This window comes from Pipistrellus hanaki, assembly GCF_964339955.1.
Source record: "Pipistrellus hanaki genome assembly, chromosome: 3".
In the NCBI taxonomy this organism is placed as follows: Eukaryota; Metazoa; Chordata; class Mammalia; order Chiroptera; family Vespertilionidae; genus Pipistrellus; species Pipistrellus hanaki.
The window spans coordinates 10,405,523-10,427,238 of NC_140505.1; the positions used below are offsets into that span (position 1 = coordinate 10,405,523).

A 21,716-nucleotide genomic window follows, 5' to 3' on the forward strand; every position below is an offset into this window, starting at 1 on the left:
GAGAAAGGAAAGAACTGCTGCCATCCTTGAGAATATACAGGGTGAAGCAAAAGTAGGCTTACAATTGTTCCAATGGAAAATAATACAATAATCTTACCTAATAATAGACAGATATGCAAATTGACTGTACCTCCACTATGCCCACAGCCAATCAAAAGTGAGTATGTAAATTAACCCGACAAAGATGGTGGGTTAATTTGCATATGCAGATGCAGAGCAGCCGGGCGGGATGCCTGCTATGAGTGGGAGGGTGGGAGTAGAGGGAGCTACAGAAACAGAGCTCTGGCAGGGAGCAAGGAATTGCAGGCTCCCTGGCAGCAGGGAGCGAAGCCAGGAGAAGGAAGGTCTATTCTTACACGAGTCTTCATGCCACGGGCCTCTAGTTAATAAATAATAATAGAAAAATAAATTCTATTTCTAGTACTCGAACTGTAAACCTACTTTTGCCCCACCCTGTATGTCCTTAGAAACAATTAGAGTGGTACAGTAGAAGTAGCATGGAATAGGCAGTGTAGGGTAAATGGGAAATAGCTGGTAATGATAGAGGTGCCACAACGATTCTAAGGATAGAGAGTGATCACTGGACTGGGGTGGTGGGGGAAAGGTGGACTTGAGGAGGCGGGTCCTGGGATCGGGCTGGAGGGAACGTGTGGTGCTGGGAGAGTGGAGTCCTCCATGTTCTGGGTAACTCGGGGCTCATGGCCACAGAGCAGTAGTGCAGCCTTTCTTCCTGGGCCTCGGAGAGCCCTCCCCTCCTCTGTCTGCTCGATGCTCCTTTCCCAGAACAGGACTGATGGGCTCCAGAGGGCTGTCCTGCAAGAGGAGGAGGAGGGAAATGTGGTGCCAATTATGAAGCCTGCCCTCGGGGACTCGGAGCCCGGAGGTGCGGCATGGGAATGTGTAAATGAGCTGGAACCTGGCCTGGCCCTGCGTGGACGGGCTGTGCCCCTCCGTCCTCGGCACTGACAGACTCGCCAGGGGACGGTGGGACGGATGTGTAGGCAACTCGGTTGTCTGTGCCCAGGCTGCCTCCTCTCTCTGGACCAGCAGTCAGTTCCATTTGGCACAACCTGGCCTCAGACAAATGTTTTCTTATAGTTCCCCAAGGAGCTGTGTGAGTAGGCGGTGTAGACTTTGTCGTTAGTGCGTCAACTTCAGAAGCATTTTAGAATTTTAGAAATATTTTCACAGGGAAATTGCCATCACAATAAAGTTAGCCTTTGACTGTCTATATTGCTTCACCGCGAGGTCTTGGTCTTCCGTAGGGTTTTTTATTTTTTATTTTTTTAAAATGACTATTGTTTTTAAACCAGCTGTTCTTTGCTAGGTCACTCCGTACATCGGTTCTCCAGGTTACGGTGGGCCCAGCATCTGCCCTTCATTTGCTACCATCTCAGCATCTCTCTTCCTCTCTTTCTTTTATTTGTGCTCGTTGGAAATGGTATTTTTGGTGGAGGTTATTTTAAGGTGGTGTTGAAATAAATCCCGGGACTGTCCGCTTGTTCAAGAGTGCGTGTTCTTTGAAGCCTACACATCCAGGGTCAACCCACCAAAATAAATTGCACGGGCCCCGTGCGGATCTCTCAAGGGCCCGGCTCCTTATTTATGACTCTTGGCTGCTGGCATGATGTTTATAGAGTCTTCCGAGCTCCAGTGGGCTCCCTCTCTCTTCCCTGCCTTTTCCAAGAATCCCTAGCACTCTCGTTTCTTAAGTAGCTATGGCACTGTGTCACTATTTTAGCTTTAATATCTTTCTCCGGGAGTTTTTGACTTCAGTTAAATGTCAGTCAGAGCTCCTGTTTTGACAATTGTCCTGGTAGATGGAACTGAACAACCTGCTCATTTGTAGGCATTCATGACTACCTGAGATCATCCAGATATTTTCTTCATCTTGACTTAAGCCGGATAAAAAAGATCCTTATCTGTTTAGGAAATTAGACTGATGTTCTTTTTTGAAGCCAGTTTTGCAAAGCTTACTTTTTCACAGATATGGCCTTATTTATTGGAATAATTTGGAGATTTGGATTTGGCTCAGAAACTTATAGAAATTTGTGCATCAAATACCTATTTTCTGTGTGGAGAAAGGCCTTAAATTTTCCAGCATATTGGGAAACATGTGGATTCTTCACTTTAGAAGCAGACACACTAAATAGCCTTCTCACATGCATGCAACCCCAGAATCTTTATTCATTTTCCACATGCTCTTGTGCAGCCAGTGTCACCAAAGAGGCTGGTTGAGCCCCTCCTTCCTTTCCACCTTCCCTGTAAAAATTAGGTCAAGATTATTGGGATGTGCTTTTCTACCAATATCTACCCTTACACTTCATTTTCGTCTCTCTGAATCTCAGTCCTCCTACTTCTGTTATCCAGGCTGAAACTGGCTCTTTCCAGAGAAAAGATGGTGCTTGAGGACATGAGGTTGAAGATGCGGGTTCTCTAGGCTAAATAGATGTTGATAGAGAAAGAAAGAGAATGAAGGATTACCTTCCATGCATGCATTCTGGTAGACTGGGGAGCAAGGGCGGGGGCGTGTGCTAGGGTTGGACGGCCATCATCAGTTCTCCCTCTGAGGGGTTGTAGCTGCTCCTCTGCTCTTGGTCCTGAGTTTTTACTGTGATGGTGCACCTCAACCTACCCACTCATCATGTCATTCCCGTGACCACACCACCTGCTTTAAGGATAAGCATGTGACCCGGTGAAATGCATTGGGTCTTTGCTTGGTCGTGGGGGAAGCAGCGGGTGCTACATCTCTCCCATGGCCACAGATGTAGTAGGAGAGGAGGCTGGATTGCTGGAACCATGGTGAGCAGAGAGCTGGGAGCCAGAGGAGAAGGGACCTGAGAGATGAGGGTGAGGAGCTGGCTGTGGTAAGCCCTGGCCAGTCTGAAGCCAGCCCCACCACTGATCTTTGTGGGTATATTAGAGGCCTGATGCATGAAATTTGTACAACCCCTCAGAGAGAGAATAGCCCAGCTTGCACCCTCTCTAGTCCAGGACCCCTCAAGGGACATCTGACTACCCATTTAGGCCTGATTCCTGCCTGCCTGCCCTAACTGCTCACCGCCTGCCTGCCTCTGCCTGTCAGTCTGATCACCCCTAACTGCTGCCTGGTTACCCTCAACTGCCCCCCTGCCAGTCTGGTGACCCACAACTGCCCCCCCCCCCCCGCCAGCCTGGTTCCCTTTAACTGCCCCCCACTGGTCTAGTTGCTCCTTACTGCCCCACCTGCCCCCCTCTGTCAGCCTGGTCGCCCCTAACTGCCCCCAACCCTCTCCCCACCCCCCCAAGCCACCCTGGTCACCTCACTCAGCCTGCTGTTCAGTCATTTGATTGTCCTTCACTAACCCCCTGCTGGCCTGGTCGCCCCATGCAGACTGCTATTCAGTTGTTACTATGATGGTGTCCTGGACAATTTGCGTATTCCTTTATTATTAGTATAGATATTCCAATAAAACCCCTTTGACTTAGAGCACGTGAGGTTGAGATTTCTCTCTCTTGCTCCTAGAAGAATCCTGACAGGTAGCGGTAGAGTAAGGTAATCTGTTGCCACTAGTTAGGGGCCTTTTGATAAATAGTCTGGGTACCTGGCACAGAGTAGACAACAAATTAATAACATTCGTGAATAAATTAATTAAATTAAAAGGCATGAACTGATGGATGGCAACTATTTAATTTTCATAGGGCTCTGTCATAAATACCTTATGTTTAAAAAATAATTTAGCCTCAAAGCAGGATACATTTGAAAGGAGTGAGTTTCCCAGGAAGCTTGAAAATAGGACACTTTTAGCCTAAACCGGTTTGGCTCTGTGGTAGAGCGTCGGTCTGCGGACTGAAAGATCCCGGGTTCGATTCCGGTCAAGGGCATGTACCTGGGTTGTGGACACATCCCCAGTAGGGGGTGTGCAAGAGGCAGCTGATCGATGATTGTCTCTCATCGATGTTTCTAACTTTCTATTCCTCTCTCTTCCTCTCTGTAAAAAAATCAATAAAATATATTTGAAAAAAAAAGAAAAGAAAATAGGACACTTTTCCTGCAGTCTCAATGTGTGTAGCCACGGACATTGGTTTCTGTGTTATATCAAAGATAACTTTATGGATTTTAGGAAGGGCAGAATCTTGTATTTCTTTTGGTTGCATGTCATATATTTTATTGGAGAACACTTTGTGATTTTCACCCTTCCCTCAATATCTGACCTCGGAATAAGCGGTCCTGGGAAAATACTTTCATCGGTTTTATAGTTTTAAACAGATTAAATCTGCCTTTTGGGAGGATTGGTGTTCCTACGAAATAGCTGGAGTAGAAAATTCCTGAAGCTTCATGACTACCCCCTTTTATGTGTTTAAGCAGTTTTACGTAAGTAGGGGTAAAAAGTATTTAATGATTTTAATGTTTAGAAAGCAAGCTTATTATGTAACATTTTACATTGTGATTTTATTTTTCCAGTTTTATTGAGATATGCAAGTTTAATATGTGTACAACAACATGATTTGATATATTGCAAAATAATTACCACCATAAGTTTAGCTAACCTCTGTCACTTCACACAGTAAAGTTTTTCCTCTTGACATGAGAACTTTTAATGTCTGCTCTCTTAGCAACTTACAATCCAGAACTGAAAATTCTTTCTTTTTAAATTGGAAAATCAAATGTGTGTGTTTTTTCTGCTAGTGTAAGCGATTATAATGGTTCTCATATTCCTAAGAACTGTTTGTAGTTTCACTCTTCCTTCTGTGTCACGGTGTTTTGCTACCCTCCCTGGGTAGGCCATCATTGTTGAAGCCGCTGTTGTTTTTGCTGCTCGAAGGGGAAATGAAGTCACAGCAGGAGGTGATGGTTTGGTGGCAGCAAGAATTATTATTATTATTATTATTATTTTTAATATATTTGATTGATATCTTACAGAGAGGAAGGGAGAGAGACAGAGAGCTAGAAACGTCGATGAGAGAGAAACATTGACCAGCTGCCTCCTGCACACCCCCCACCGGGGATGTGCCCGCAACCAAGGTACATGCCCTTGACCGGAATCGAACCCGGGACCCTTCAGTCCGCAGACCGACGCTCCACCACTGAGCCAAACCAGTTTCGGCCAAATCTCTGAAGTCTTTGCTGTGGAGTCCCCAGTGATGGCTGCTCATTGGCCACCCCTGAGATGGACGTGTTTTCTCTGCCATCTGCAGTTCCTCCTGGTGGACTCATCCATTGTCCAGGAGCTGTGGATCCAAACGGAAAACATCTTAGTAACACGGAGCGCCTACTGTAATAAAACCATCCGGAATCTCTGACAGGGCGGCCATTCCTGTAATCAGTACACAGCTGGGAGAAGTGAAACACGATTAACGAAATGGTTTTCCCCACGCTGCAGGTCATTCATTGCACCCTCTGGTCTGACTCTCACCAGTGCACCTGTCAGGGCAGGCCAGCTAGTGCTGGCGTGACCTGGACCAGGCTCTGCAGGTCAACCTCCATTCACTGGGGGGCTGCCCCCCAGATCAGACGAGTGAACAGGCAGGGGGTTCAGATGCCCCACCAACCTGCTGTATAACCAATTATCAACGCGTTAACTCTAGCCAGAGCTTTTCCTTGTCCACCACCTTCCTCTGGAATTGAAAGTTTAAGGGAAATGGAGGATAGGCTTTTGAGCCATGACGCCTTTTCGTACTCTACCGCAGTGGTTCTCAACCTTCCAAATGCCACGACCCTTTAATACAGCTCCTCATGCTGTGGTGACCCCCAACCATAAAATTATTTTCGTTGCTACTTCATAACTGTCATTTTGCTACTGTTAATGAATCATAATGTAAATATCTGAGTTCTCAACCGCTGCTGTAGACCATCGGAAAACACAGATATTTACATTACGATTCATTAACAGTAGCAAAATGACAGTTATGAAGTAGCAACGAAAATAATTTTCTGGTTGGAGATCACCACAACATGAGGAGCTGTATTAAAGGGTCGAGGCATTAGAAAGGTTGAGAACCCCTGCTCTACAGTATGAGGCCTGGACAGTAGAGGTCAAGTTTGGGAGAAGTCTAGGAAGCAGATACAAGAGTTAAAAGCTCCTGGTTTGAAATCGGCCTCAGCCACTTCCTGTCTGGGGGACACTGGGCAGTTGGTTTACTCTCCATGTCCTTCTGTTCCATCGTTTGTAAAATGGGAAAACCCAGTCTGCCTTCCAGCACAGGTAGGCATAGTATATGGATGTCTCAGGACCACAGCTGGCACTCAGGAGGTGTGTATGTGAAGGCAGGGAGTATTGTTCTAATGGCTGCTCTTCCTTCTCCGCCCTCTGCTCCAGGGAGACCTTGGTGAGGAGGAATTGGCCACAATTGTGCTTCCTTCTTCCCCACCAGCTTTCCTGGAGAAGCAGTCCTGGGTTGGCCTGAGTGATTCTCAGCACTAAGCTGGTGGGGGTGCGAGAGTGGGCCCTGCCCAAAGCCACAACAGCCTCCGCATCCAAGGCCGTGGGTACCCAAGCCCAGCTGTGCCGCCCTCCGCTGTCTCCTTATCGCTGGGCTGATGTCACCCACACTGTGAGGCACCCACGTCCATTATCGTGAATTCCAAACTGCCGTGTTCCTGCACCTTGTTTGTGCTGTATGCATTTTGTGGCTCATGCTGTGTTCTGCTTACAATGGAACGTTTTAGGAAAAGGGGCTTCTGCCTTTACTTTTATTTTTTTAATTAAAAAAAAAAATATATATATATATCACATATATTTGATTTTTTTACAGAGAGGAAGGGAGAGGGATAGAGAGCCAGAAATATCGATAAGAGAGAAACATGGATCAGCTGCCTCCTGCACACCCCCCATCCCCAGTGGGGATGTGCCTGCAACCAAGGTACATGCCCCCAACTGGGATCGAACCTAGAACCTTTCAATCCTCAGGCCGACACTCTATCCACTGAACCATATCGGTTTAGGCTCTGCCTTTACTTTTAGCTTCCCATCATTGTAAGGGTCTTAAGGCTGGTGTCTGCACAGGATTTCCTTGTCACATAGCCACTCTGGCCAGTGGTGTGGGAATCTGATGAGTGGGCTCTGAGAATCCAGACTAATCTGTACTCCATGGAGCATGAGTAGCATCATTAGACTGTAAAAAAAAAAAAAAAAGAAAAAGAAAAAGATGGGTGGCTAGGTAGATGGATTTTAAAATATTATGGTGTCAGAAATCAGGATGGTATTCTGATATATACAGACATCACTTTACACAATTCTTTATCTTAAAGAATTTAATCGTATGAAGCTGAAACATGGCTTTTAAACAGATGCAACCGGATGTCCGTCGTTAAAATAACTTCCTTTCAAGCACCGCAGTGAGATACTTTGTGTTAGTGGTGTGTTGGCGCGGGTGGGCTCATCTTTCCCCTTCGGGCCTTGAACCCGGGCATCCGAGTGCCCTCAGAGCCACGCCCAGAGGCTTCGCCAGCATCTGCTCTTGCAGAGGCTGGTCCTTCCTGTCCTGGGAAAAATCACAAGAGTCTTGTTGGCCAACCACGTTCCCGCGTGGCAGGACCTCCGGAGGGGTTGGCATTGGGTCCTGGCTGCATTTCCGCAGCGGCTGCTTTGTGTGCTTCTCTGCGTGGTGCCACTGAGGCGGAGCTGGGGCCTGCTGGAGGGGAGGAAGCCGGTGACATCCAGGCCCTTGTGGATGTCAAAATCCAGACAGTAACTCAACTGCCAGCGCCCAGCTACGTGGTTTCCACACCAGAACCAGAACCAGGAGACCCGGGCCGCCTGACTCACAGACCAGCACTTGACTCTGGGTGTTGGTGGAGTCAGAAAATGTCAGGTTACCAAATTTAGTTTGACACACTATTTATCTAGCTGCTTTTCTTAGATTCGAACATAAATTTGTCTTAGGTCTTGGCCGCTGGAGACATTTTGATTTTTCCCTGTTCAACAACCTCTGGCCCTCTCCCCGCCAAAGGCAGTGACCTCCAGCCCATTTGTGTGGTCTGAGCGTCCTCGGCCCATGGGAAGCCGGTGGCCAGTGCCATCGTCCTTCCCCAGACAAGGGAACCCTGCCCTGCCCTGCCCCTTGGGCTTCCCGTCCTGCAGGAGAAGCTCTACCTTTCCCGGATGGTCCCAGATGATTCTGGAGCCGTGATGTCCAGCAGTCCACTGTCTGGCCTGCAGGGGACCGAGCAGAGGCCTATCCTATGAAGGGGGCAGTGAGTGGGTGGTGCAATGGGAATGGCTCAGAGGCTCTAATTCACTGGGGCCTCCTGATTCCAGGCGGCAAGGAGGAGCAGCTGGGCCTGCGTCCCACCGCGGGTGTCCCGTTTCAGGCCCGGCGTGCACACAGGTGGGGCCTGGTGTGCACACTAAAGCTTTTCAGCCTTGGCCTAGAAAAGCCAACAGAATCTTTCTCCTCCCCCCACCCCCCATCTAACCTCAACCGAGCAGGGATGGGAGTGAAAAGGCTGTGAAACTGGGGCACAGTGTGTGCCACTGAGCCTGAGCGATTCTTGACGAGAGACAGCTCCATCAGTTCACCCTTTTGTTTCTCCCAGAACCTGACACGGCGCCGCTCATCGGCGTTTGTTGGATGGAATTGGAGGCTTGGGGTCCTCCATGGTCTCAGCCCTGAGGATCCTGACTGACTGTCTCCCTAGCCAGCATTGAGGCTCTTGTACCCCATTCCCAGGCTTTCTGTCTTGTGGTTTATCCCAAAGCACATTCTGATAGTGGTTTGTACATATAGTTGTGCAGAATAATTTTGTTTGAAAGCACTCATTTCATGTATAAAACTGCTTAAAAATCATTGTTCACTGGTCACCTTAATCATGTTGATTTTGAAGACCTCAAAGGCATTCACCAGTGCCCACCGCCTCGGTGAACCTGGGCTGTGGGGTTAGACAGATGCTAGCTCCCGGCTATGCAAGGACCTAGCTCCTGGGATTATTGCTGGGACTCACTGAGGTCAGGTGTGCAAAGTGGTGGCATGGTGCATGGCCCAGAGGCTAGTACTCCACAGCTATTCATGATTGCTTTTATTATTATTTTGGTAATTTTTACATAAGCCAAATGACAGCCAGGACTGGCCCTCTCCAGGAGGTATCGGTAAAGTTATTTGAACACCCCATTCCATGCCCTTTGGAGGTCCAAATCCCTCCCCAGAATTCTTGCCACCTCCTCTGGAGGTTTGATCTTTAGACCCCTCAGGCACAATCTTCCGCTTCTGATGAATTTGTTCCGGTTCGGGACTGTTTCAGCACACACGTGTGCGGCTCCGTTAGGACTCAGCTATGTGGGATCAGAACCCGCTCCTTGCTTAGCTGCACAGCCCTCCCAGCTCCTCAAGGCATTAGGGCATAAAGCCCAGGCTGCTGAGGATCTGGGGCAAAGAGAGGCTCAGAAAGCAAAAACCCTGGGGTTAGGCTCTTCCTCCCCACCCCTGGGTCATCACCTCATCCAACAACACCTACAACGAGGTAGAAATAATTTCTAAAACACACCAAAAGATTAACAGTGCGTGGTTTGGGTTATGGGACTGGGGGTGATTTTCTCTCCTTCCTTCTATATTTCTGAGTCTTAAAACATTACGTAGATAAGCATATGTCTCCACATTTTTTAAAAGACCGGTTTTTTAAGCTGTGGGAGAAAGCTTCTTAGGACCTGGGAGTCTTTGATCTGTAGGATAAACTCTTGCCCTGTGGTCCCCATCTTCTCTCTCTCATCCTTTAAGACCCATTTCCCACAGATCCCTCCCAATGGGAGTTATTTTCCCCCCGGGTGTATCTCGACTTGAGAGGCCCCCTTGTTAGCAACATTACTAAGCTCCTTGCTTTAAAACGTCTTGACATGCCAGTTGCTTCTGGAAAGCTCCTTGTATGCTTTGGCCGTTGGCTGCTTTGGGATGGAGTCTGAGTGGCCAGTCTTGCTCCCCTCTGGCTTTTGCCCCGTCCCACCCTCACTCGTACGAGGACGAGGGCCTCTACTCTCTCAGCTCCCAGGAGCTCATTCCTCCAGCCGCCCTGTTGTGGCTTCTGATGCCCACTGTCCTGGGCCCACTCCTAAGGTGGCCAGCGTCTTTCCTGTTCCTGAATGCCATGAGCATATTACAGTTCTTGTCTTGTTGGATCTCTCATTGGCGTCTGACATACTAACAAACACTCCTTCTCACCCTGCTGGCATGGCTCAGTGGTTGAGCATTGACCTATGAACCAGGAGGTCACGGTTTGATTCCCAGTCAGAACACGTGTCCAGGGTGCGGGCTCAGTCCCCAGTGTGGGGCAGGAGGAAGCTAGTCAATGATTCTCTCTCATCATTAATGTTTCTGTCTCTTTCTCCCTCTCCCTTCCTCTCTGAAATCCATAAAAATGTATTTTAAAAACCACACAACAAACAAAAACACTCCTTCTTTCTGAGACCTCTGCCTCTGCACACCTTCCCTTGGCATCACACTCTCTGATTTTTTTTCCTAACGGGGCCATTCCTTCCTAGTTTGCTTTTCTCATTCCTTCTCTTTGGTCCATCCTTTAACCATTGGATTTATTCCGATCTCCTCTCCCCCACTCCTCATGCTCTCTCTAGGTAGCGTCTTTTAGTCTCATGGTTTCAGGTGCCATCTGTATGCCAATGACTACAAACTTCACTGCGTTTCAGCAAATCTGGGACCTCAATGATTGTGAGATGCACCAAGACTTTATGTTCCATAAAGAAAGGCAAAAGCACTGCCAAGAGAATGACACCATGGCTTCTTACCACTTTACTCATAAGATGCCTTGCATTTTCAGAAATGTCAGAATGTGGAAAATGTATACCCAAGAATTGGTGATCTGTTGTAATGCTTTGCACAGATGAGCTGCCATTTGCAGAGCGGGAACACCTAGGATGTCTTCAGCATGGGGCTTCTAGGAAAATGTAAAGGAATTTCAGTAACTTTGTCTGGAAAAGCTGCCATCTCTCTCCATGGATGCAAGAGGCTTTATTATCATAGAACTCATTGTGAGAAAACATTAAGTTCTCTGAACAACGAGGCAGAGTAATTGAGCCAGTGGGTTTTCAAGCTGGTGGCAAAGTTCTCAAGATTTATTCCATTTTATCTCCAGTTGACCGGCTCTAGAATCACAGTCAAGAATGTTCTGGCTTAGTGAAAGCCACGTGATGGAACTGAGCAGGGTCCTGACCTTCACAGAATTTCTCAGACAACCGAATTTTAGTTCTGTTTTAATTTTATTTTACTTATTTAAAAATAACAAAAACCTTTATTGTTGAAAATATTACCTACGTCCTCTTTTCCCCTTATTGACCCCTTCTAGCCCACCTCACCCGCAGCTCCATGCCTTCACCGGCTCCAAACCTTCACCCTTTGTCCATGGGTTATGCATATATGCATACAAGTTCTTTTTTTTTTTTTTTTATTTTGTTACAGAGAGGAAGGGAGAGGGAGAGAGAATTATTATAGAAACATCAATGAGAGAGAAACATCAATCAGCTGCCTCCTGCACACCTCCTACTGGAGATGTGCCTGCAACCAAGATACATGCCCTTGACCGAGATCAAACCTGGGACCCTTGAGTCCGCAGGCTGACTCTCTATCCACTGAGCCAAGCCAGTTAGGGCTGCATACAGGTTCTTAGGTTGATCTCTTCCCACCCACCATGAATTTTAATCCTTATGACCTTTACACGCTGTGACATGCCAGTTGTTTCTTTTGTTGTGACACAGTACTGGGAAATCATGCTGTGGGTGTTTCCCTAATTGTGTTTTTTCTCTTTTTTGCTTCTTCTACTTCAAAATACTCTGGACAGATGTGGGATGGGTAAGAACTTTTGCCAAATTTTGGAAAGTAACTCTCCTGCAGCGGCCTCCACAGGTAGCAGGAAGACATGAAGTATTCGATTCTACCACCAACTGAGGTTTTCTACAAATAATCTAATAATTACTTCCATAGGGAGAGTAATTCATAGTAAGATATTTTTGTCTCAAAATATTACCCTATGTTCAGTATGCTTATCTCAATAAAGTTTTGTTTTATTAACTGGCACATCACCCTGGACCGATGCTTAATTTAGTTAGGCCCATTTTAGCATGCAAATTAGTTTTTTCCCATAGAAATGTTCCAAAAATAATATATCCCCTTGCTCCTCTCTTCCCACAACTCTCTTTCATAATATCTTGTTGGAGTTAGTTTAAAATAGAATGTTTAATGACAAAAGTTTGAATAAAGTAATCCAATCATGTGGGAATTAAAAAGTATTCTCCTTAAAAACTCTTGGGTCAAAGAAGAAATAAAAACTCCAGTTATAGTCTATCGGGAAAGCAAGAATGCTAATGCTGCAAGCAAAACTCATAACATGCAGCCAAAAATTTACTTTGGAAGGAAATTATTGGACTTAAAATTTTGTTACTAAACAAGAAGAATAAAATTTATTGAGCTGACTATTAAACCTGAGCTTTTGGAAATGAACAAAGAAACAAAAACCACATATATACCCGCAGAAAGCAAGTTAAAACATTTATTAACAAGCACAAGCAGTAATTAGTAATTCAAAAAAAATTATTACATTAATAAGCCTAAGATCTGTTACTTTGAGGAAAAATCGTTGTGCTTGGCTGGCGAGGCTCAATGATGGAGCGTGGACCTATGAGGTCACGATTCCATTCCTGGCCAGGCCACATGCTGGGTTGTGGGCCCAATCTCCAGTATGGGGTGTGCAGAAGGCAACTGTTCAATGATTCTCTCTCATCATTGATGTTTCTATTCTCTCTCCCTTCCTCTCTGAAATCAATACAAAATATATATTAAAATATAAAAGAAAAACCTTAGCATATGTAGCCACAGAAAAGGAAGAACATAATTTACAATATTAGGAGTGAGAGAAGAGATAAAGAGAGAGATATGTATCCACAGATAAGAATTAAAGCATTGTAAGAATTGAAAATCAGCCATTAGGAGATAATTTGTAAGTAAAATAGCTACCAAATGAGATTTAGTAAGAAATGGAAATATTGAAATATTTGTAACCACTTAAGACATTGAAATAATTATTAAAGTGTTATTTCTGAATAAAAAGAGTGTTTCAAGTAATTAATTAATTATATATTGAAATATTTCTAATCAATTGATATAATCATAGTCATATGAATTCACCTAATAAAGTAGCACAAATAGCCAATCTCTCTTAAAAGCATAGATGCAAAAAAAAAAACCAACAAAAAACCAACAACAACAAAAATACTGCCAATAAAACAATTAGCACAGATAAAATGTAAGCAGTATTAAAACATCAATACACCAACCCCAAGTTGGTCATACACCAACAATCTGACTTCTTTAATAACTAAGAAATCTATTACTATTGATAACACAGGACTAATGTTAGAAAGCAAATAATTCATCCAAGTATTATTAAAATGGCATACTGTTTATTCCTGATTTTCAAAATTAAAACTCAATAAACTAAGAATGGATCACTTCCACAATGCGATAAAAAAAATAAATGTCAAATTCGGTGGTGAGATATTGAGTGTTCCCATCAAAAACAGGAGTGCACAGAAAAAGATGCTCAACATCATCAATCGTCAGAGAAATGCCAATCAAAATTATAGTGAGAGACCATCACACCCCTAGCAGAATGGCTGTAATAAAAAAAGAGATACAACAAGCATTGGCAGATATGTGGAAAATTTGGAACCCTCATGCTTGGTAGGAATATAAAATGATATGGCCACTTTGGAAAACAGTCTGAAAGTTTCTATAGAGGTTAAGCAAAGAGTTATCATCTGATCCAGCAATTCCATTCCTAGGTACTGATATGTACATTCAAGAGAAATGAAAACATATGCCCTCATCTACGCTTGTATAAGAACTTGCATAGCAGCAATATTCATGATAGCCAGAAAGTAGAAACAATCCAAAGGACTATCAACTGACAAATGGATAAATAAAGTGTGGTATCTATATAGATAAAAGCCCAGTGACCGAATGGTGGAACAACCAGAACGACCAGTCAACCAGTTGCTATGATATGCACTGACCATTAGGGGGAAGACGTTCAATGCAGGAGCTGCCCCCTGGTGGTCAGTGCACTCCCACAGGGAGAGCACCACTCCAGGATGGGCGATGCTGATCCCCGCAGGCCACACACCCCCACCAGTGCAGGAATCTGGACACCGGGCCTCTAGTATCCATGTAATGGATTGTTACTTGGCAATAAAACAAAATGAATATGATGCTAAGTTAAAGAAACCAGTCACAATGCATAACATATTCCATTTATATAAAATGTCCAGAATAAGCAAATGCATAGAGACAGAAAGTAGATTGATGGTTGCCATTACATTAGTGCTGAGGTGGTTTAGAGGGAATGCTAATGGGTACAGGGTTGTTGTTTTTTATTGGGGGAGGGGAGCAGTGATGAAAATGTTTTAAAATTTTGGTAATGTTTGCACAATGATTATATGTACAATGCTGTGAATATACTTAAAACCATTGAATAGTATACCTTAAATTGTATGAAATGTGAATTATATCTCAGTAAAGCTGTTATTTTAAAAAATGAAGAAAAAAACACAAGAGTGGCTGCTGTCACCACTGTCATTGTGATTTTGAAGGTTCTAGTTTGTGTCATTAAACAAGGAGGAAAAGAGGTATAAATACTGGAAAGGAAAAGACAAATTATTATAGAAAATATTTCTCTCTACTCAAGTGACTTTATTGGGGAAAAAAGCATTAGGACCAATAAAAGAGCTTGGTAAAGAATCAGTTATAAAACATAAAATTAGATCATAGGTTACTGTCCTTCCTCTATAAACGGTTCTGATGAATATGTAAGGAATGATGGTCCCCTAGGAGGAAAGTAAACCAATGGTATGAAGACCATTGACGACAGAGACAGAGGGATGGAGACCCATTGAAAGAATGTGAAGCATGTCAGTAACAACAGAAGTACCTTTTAAAAACCGGAAGCCAATAGGTTTTTAAGTGAACATCTTTAAGAAACAACCATTCACCAAGTCTCAAGAAGTGTGCAACCACCCTGGCGTAAATGGTCTGACTAAAGAAAATATTTTAAGTACCTAATGCTTTATTTACCTCATTAGACCCCTGGAAATTGGGAACAGATGGGATGGGACCTGGAAGACTGGTTTGGTTCTAAGGGCTCAGAGGAGACTGGATGATGGGTGTCTTGAGTGCTGTTTGCCCTTGGAGTTGTCCTTGCCGTGTTCATTAGGTTGGATACCCACCCAGGTCTTCCTCAGAGCAGTTGAGAAGCCTTGGGCCCTCCAGTCACCTCAGGACCACAGCTTCGCCATTGGGCTAAAGAATGAGGCAAATACAATCCACTAGTCCCTAAGCTGCCTCATGAATGGCAAGTAGCCATTCTGACTCGGATGAGGGGAGAGCCATCATCCATCTTCACTTTTTCACTTGCCCTGGAGAAATTGTCTTGTCATTTCCATCACATTTTGTATTGGAATGATCCTGGTGCACACATCCTTAAAATTGCTTTGCGTGTAAAGAAATACATGTTTGATATATATATTTCCAAGAAATCTCTCCTAACAGTTCAAATTCTCAGTGGTGAGAATTCCATTTGTTAGAGAGATTTTATTATAACTGAATGTGAGTGTCTTAATTTGAGAGGTTTTCTTTGGAAACATACAGAACACTTCTCTGATATTTTTTGCTCCCAGATGTGTATTTCTATTTCCTGCTCATTTATGTGGAAGCAAACAGCCTTGAAATGATTTCTACATCCATGAAACACATAGGAAAGTATGTTTTCTTTTTAATGGAAAATAATTCCTACATAGTTATTGTGTGAATGCTGAACTTTGATGCACACATACTTGCCTTAAATTAGAATTATATAATTACAGTGAAATGAAAACACTGACTTATTTCAGAGAGTAATCTTAAAGAAGAGGTTTTACAAATGTTTTGTGGCACATTAAAGGTTATATTTAAGTAATTGGGGAAATTTTATCTTTTGATATACAGATTTATATTCTGAGATCTAATTAATTTAAGGGGGAAATTTTGTTTTTTTTTCTTGGGAAAATTCTTAAATTGCATTTGGATTAAGGACAAGATTACCTACTTGTTTTTCACTTTCCTGACTAGCTCTGGTGCTTTAACCACGCCTGTGTCAAACTGCTCTTCCTAGGTCGAAAATGTCCGCTTGCTAGATCGAATATCTTCCAAAAAAGCAGCCCTCGGAACTCTGTATTTGACGGCTACTCATGTCATATTCGTGGAAAACGCTCCGGACACAAGAAAGGAAACATGGGTATGCGTTCCTTGTCTGCCTTGTTTGGAGTAGAGAGCGCCAGCCTCCATTCTTCTGTTTGTCCCCAGGGTGAGGTGGGCGGACTCCTGGTATGTGGGTATTCGGGGGGCTGTTTGGGGAATGTGGCCTTCGCCTTTTCCTGTAGAGTCCAATCTACTCCATCTACATGTTCATTTTAAACACTAATTGTTTGACTATCGTCAAAGAAGCACCTAGAAAGAGCCAGAGATATAAGTTGTTCATGTCACAGCTTTCGAGTAGAGATTCCGGAATGTCAATCCCAGATACAGTCTTTTATTCTGTTGTCTCCACTTTTCTGATAATTAAAAGGGAGGGAGGGAGGGAAGGAAGGAGGGAGGGAGGGAGGAGAAGGAAGGAAGGAAGGAAGGAAGGGAGGGAGGGAGGGAGGGAGGGAGGGAGGAAGGGAAGCTAGGGAAGCGTCCTATCATCAGGTATTTCTGCTACGCAATCATGAGACTAGATATTCCTTGTTTTATATAGCGCGCTCACCATGACATCATGACCAGGGCCAGAACGGCTGGCCTTTTCTCTATTCCATAGACATGGTTCTGTTTGCAGCTGAAGGTGGCAGGCACTACTTACAGGAGAGGAATTGAAAGAATGAAATGCTTGCCATGGAGGACTGAGCAGAGACACTCCTGAGACAACGGACATGCCCTTCAGCATGATTTCCCTTAAAATAAACCTCCTCTGCAGCCAGCCTGACCCCCAACAACAAGTGCAAGTTGCTATTGAACTTGAGCATCCCACGTGGAATTCGGGAGCCCAGTGGCCCCTCCCAGAGGAGTGATCTCTGACTTTCGTTGATTGCAAGATTTATTTTACTAGCTTCTCATGACCTTGTTTCATTGGAGCTATTAACCGCAATCAACATCTGGCTACCAAAATGTTCCCTTGCCCCGGGCTTGTGCAAAAGTGTACGCTGAATCATTGGCTTCAAATCGTGAGCCTGGGTATCCGGAAGCTCGACATAGAAAAAACAGAATGGGAAATGTAGGCAGTTGGTTCTTTCCCAAAACATCTCAGTCCTTGTTATGAGTGCAGGTGCTGAGCTAGCTGACGGATGGGGAGAGTAGCCGGTCTCTCTGTGTGGCTCCGAGATCTGGGTCACTCCTCGTCCTGCTGATCAGGTGTTTGTGCTTAGCTTATCCACATTCGCTTCCGGTTGCAGATTCTTCACAGCCAGATTTCCACCATCGAGAAACAGGCAACCACAGCTACTGGGTGCCATCTGCTGATTCGTTGCAAGAACTTCCAGCTCTTACAGCTCATCATACCCCAGGAGAGAGACTGCCACGACGTGTACATCTCTCTGATACGCCTCACAAGGCCAGGTAGGCCTGAGAGCTCGGCATTGCACGTGGACCCACCCTTCCGAAATTCACAAATCACACCCAACCAGAGTGTAGAGCGCTTGAGCATTTATCGTGTTTTAGGAATCGGATGATTCTTGGTCTCCAGAGAGGCCAAGAAATCGGAATCATAGCTTTCCTTATCTCTGAGAAGCTCTCCCCGAGGTGCCTCCTATAGGAACCTCTGTCATTATGCTTAGCATTCACTTTATCTCTGGGTGTTATAAGCGTGTTTGTTTTCCCTTCTTGGTGAAACATCTTAAAATTATGCTCTTCTGATAACTGTGAGAATCAGGTGACCTGGATTGAGGGCTAAGCCCAAACTGACAAAAGGTTTCCTATGGGAAACATTGCTGTCAAATAATTCCAATGAGTCCCCCCATCTTGGGGCTTTTAAGGCTTGGTTCCTGTTCCTTTTTGATAGTAACGTTTGTGTCCCAAGGTTGGTACAACTAGACTGTGTTTGCATCATTGAATATTCAAAGTGTGGATCTGTTGAGTCTCCTAAACATTAGCTCTTTAAATGTTCTTGGAAGACAGTTTTGGTTGATTTGAGACGTATCTATATATATAAAAGCCAAGCCATGGAATGACCAGAACAACTGGTGGCTATCACACTCATTACAGCCAGCCAACCAGCCCAATTGGGGGCGGGGCTGGCTGGCCAACTTCCCACATCCCTTCCCCATAGCCCAATTGGCCCCAATCAGGGCAGTCTGGCTGAACCCCACCTGTGCACGAATTCATGCACCAGGCCTCTAGTTGTGATACAGCCCTCATTTGGGTCTTCCAATTTGTAGCCTATTACCCACTTTTACAGAAGTGTGTCTTATCTTCCTGTGTGGCTTCTGTGAGCTATGGGTTCTTATTGCTTAAAAGAAGTACATGTCATCTGGCAGGCATGACTCAGTGGTTGAGCATCAACCTATGAACCAGGAGGTCATGGTTCAATTCCCAGTCAGGGCACATACCCAGGTTGCAGGCATGGTCCCCAGTGTGGAGTGTGCAGGAGGCAGCCAGACCGTGAATCTCTCTCATCATTTCTCTCTCTCTCTCCCTCTTCCTTCCTCTCTGAAATCAATACAATGAAATACATGCCTAAGTTTCTTAGGAGAATACGGTGAAAAGAGGTCCTTGATGGAAAAGTCATCTTCATGGTAGTGCTACCCAGAAGTCATTAGTAAGGAAACAGGATATGGGCTTGTGGTTACTTTGCTGAAGGCTTTGCAATCCAGAGGTTTGATGATGCCCCTCTAGGCAGTGGGTCGGGTCCTCAGTTTCTTGGGCCCTGATCACACCATCGGTAGACAGCTAAGCGCTAAAGTTAAAACGGTGCCAGGGGCTGTCAGAACCTGATGACTCTGTGTGCTCCTCTGTGAAGGCAGCTGGCTGGAGCGTTCTCATCTTGCTCTGCTGAGAAGAACCGCAGAGTTAGCCAGGAAAGCGGCTGAACTTTTGGGAGGCGGCACTATAATTGGAACAGAGGTCTGGGAAGATGGACATGGGGTTGCCTGCAGCCGAGAATGCGAGGACAGTGTGGGCGAGCAGTTTCTGTGTCACTGATTAATGGCTGTGCTGGATAACAAATGAGCTCCGGCCGGATTAATGGGGTTCAGGAATAGCCTGGAGACCTGGGAACCGGCCCAGCAGCTGGAAGATCCCAGGGCGGCCAGGGCTCCGGCCCCGAGGATGGCGAGTGTGAGGGCCCCCCACGGGGGGAAAATCACAGCGCCCCCTGGTTTTTAAAATGCACACTTTTTCTTAAAAATGAACTTTTGAAAGTTAGTTATTAGATCAAAAAAGGAATCTATTGAATTAATTGAATTAAAGCCATTATCTTAAAGGATTTTAAAAAGCCACCAGCATTTTGGAACAGTGGAACGAGAAGTGACAGTTTACATAAACCACAGTGCTTTAATAAGTGTGGGAAGATGAAGTAGGGCCCAAGCAGTTCCACAGTTGAATGTTCAGGGCAGTGCTAAAATTAGGCCAGATTACAGCCTACAGCCTTGGAAGTAGGGTTTTGAGTCTGGGTGGAGGTGGGAATGGAGATGGAGGGGGTCCCATCCGGGGCCAGGGGTGGCTTATCGGAGCCATCCAAGGATCTTTCACAAAATACCCTCCCCCTCCTCCAGGTATGTCAGAAAAGACAGAAAAGGGTGTGTGTGTGTGTGTGTGTGTGTGTGTGTGGTATACTTTGAGTTCTAGTGGTACAGTATAGCTCTGTGCTTAGTGGCCACCACAGATCACATACTTTCAGCTTCCTTTATGGACATGGCTAACCACAAGGTCCTGTAGAGGACATATATTTTTTTAAATAAAAGAAGACATGTTGGGGGTCCATTGAAGTCAAGACTTCTGAAGGAGATATTTCCAAAGATCTAGAGATTTTCTTTCCCCTGAATTAGGATTTCTGGGGAAAGGATAAGTGAAATGACTAACACATTAGGTGATATTTTGTTGATTTGCTTTTTTAATGAATTAAGATTGGTCAGCATTTGCCCTGGCTGGTGTTGCTCAGTGGCTAAAGGGTTGGCCCTCAAAGGGAAGGGTCATGGGTTTGATTCCAGTCAAGGGTACATACCTGGGTTTCAAGTTCCCTGCCTCCCGGTTGGGGCTCAAGGAGAGGCAACCAATTGATGTGAAGCTGAGGATTAATAAGAACAACAAAAATGATTGGTAAGAATTTGGTCATGGACTATAAAGAATGCAGTATAAAAATGATGTAGCCAAATTCAGTGAGTTCCTTAATTCTTTTTCTTTTTAAAAATTTTTTTTAATATATTTTTTTTTATTGACTTTTTACAGAGAGGAAGGGAGAGGGATAGAGAGTTGGAAACATCAATGAGAGAGGATCATCAATCAGCTGCCTCTTGCACACCCCCTACTGGGGATGTGCCCGCAACCAAGGTACATGCCCTTGACTGGAATCGAACCCGGGACCTTTCAGTCCGAAGGCCGACGCTCTATCCACTGAGCCAAACCACTTTCGGCGACTTCCTTATTTCTTAGTAAAGAAATAACTTAGGTTAAAATAATGGCATGGCCAAAGTGAAAAAATAAGTTAGAGTCAAAGTACGAATCAGGTTGTCCACTTTTCTGATTAAAAGAAAGACCCCTATTTCTCAGAGGACTTCCATTTTCCTCATGTTCTATATTTTCTTCTTCCTCTAATTTGCTGCCTACTGTTTGTTTTTGTAACAGTTACCTTTCCCTCTGTAGTGTTTGTGGGCCCTTTAACATTTAAAACACCTTTTTTTAGTTCCCCATTTTTACTAAACTATTTTTTCATTTTATCTTCGTCCCCAATTCTTAAAATTTCATAATGCTCAGCTGGTGTGGCTCAGTGGTTGAGCGTCAACCTATGAACCAGCAGGTCATGGTTCAATTCCCAATCAGGGCACATGCCTAGGTGGTTCAGTCCCCTGTAGGGGGCCTGTAGGAGGCAGCCGATCAATGGTTCACTCTTATCATTGATATTTCTCTCTCTTCTTCTCTGAAATAAAATACGTCCTATATAATAAAAGGCTAATATGCAAATTGTTTCCTCAACCGGGAGTTCAACCAGGGCATGGGGCCAGGCAGCCAGTCTCCCACAGTCCCCTCTGACCACCCAAGCTGGCCCGGCCAATAAACTGCAATCAAGGCAGGCTGGCCGGACCCCACTCATGCACGAATTTGTGCACCAGCCTCTAGAGTGTGTGTGTGTGTGTGTGTATTCAAAAAATAAAATATCATAATTGATATAGTGTCATTTGCTTAACATAATTTTTTACAGTCTTTGTCTAGTCCTTGCAGCGTCAGCAGATTTCACAGTGGCCATTTCCTTCCTATTGATTACACCAACCTCTGAGTCGACAGTTCTTTTCTCCTAAGTGTGAGCTTCCGCAATCCTGATGTTTAATTTGAATGCTTTTTTGTTGAAAATACACAGGAAAAGTCTCCTTTTTACTTTAAGTGCAAAAATCCAATAATAGCTGTGTTATCTTCTCACCCCTCTATAAATGGCTTCCAGGTTCATTTATTTTAAGTCGCCCAATTTAAGCAGGCCATTTGGAGCGATTGAACTTTCGGTTGTTCCTTTTGAACCTAAAAAG

At 44.7% G+C, this 21,716-nt stretch overlaps 1 protein-coding gene across 1 annotated transcript in view; it reads left to right on the plus strand.

Moving 5' to 3' along the window:
* Positions 1 to 21,716, plus strand: part of MTMR7 (myotubularin related protein 7) — an 89,293-nt gene that overhangs the window by 12,612 nt on the left and 54,965 nt on the right. Inside the window, exons 2-3 of the mRNA XM_084879237.1 lie at positions 16,124 to 16,246; positions 17,439 to 17,601. Of these exons, the coding sequence (XP_084735363.1) occupies positions 16,124 to 16,246; positions 17,439 to 17,601 (286 nt within the window). The remainder of the gene's footprint in view (positions 1 to 16,123; positions 16,247 to 17,438; positions 17,602 to 21,716) is intronic.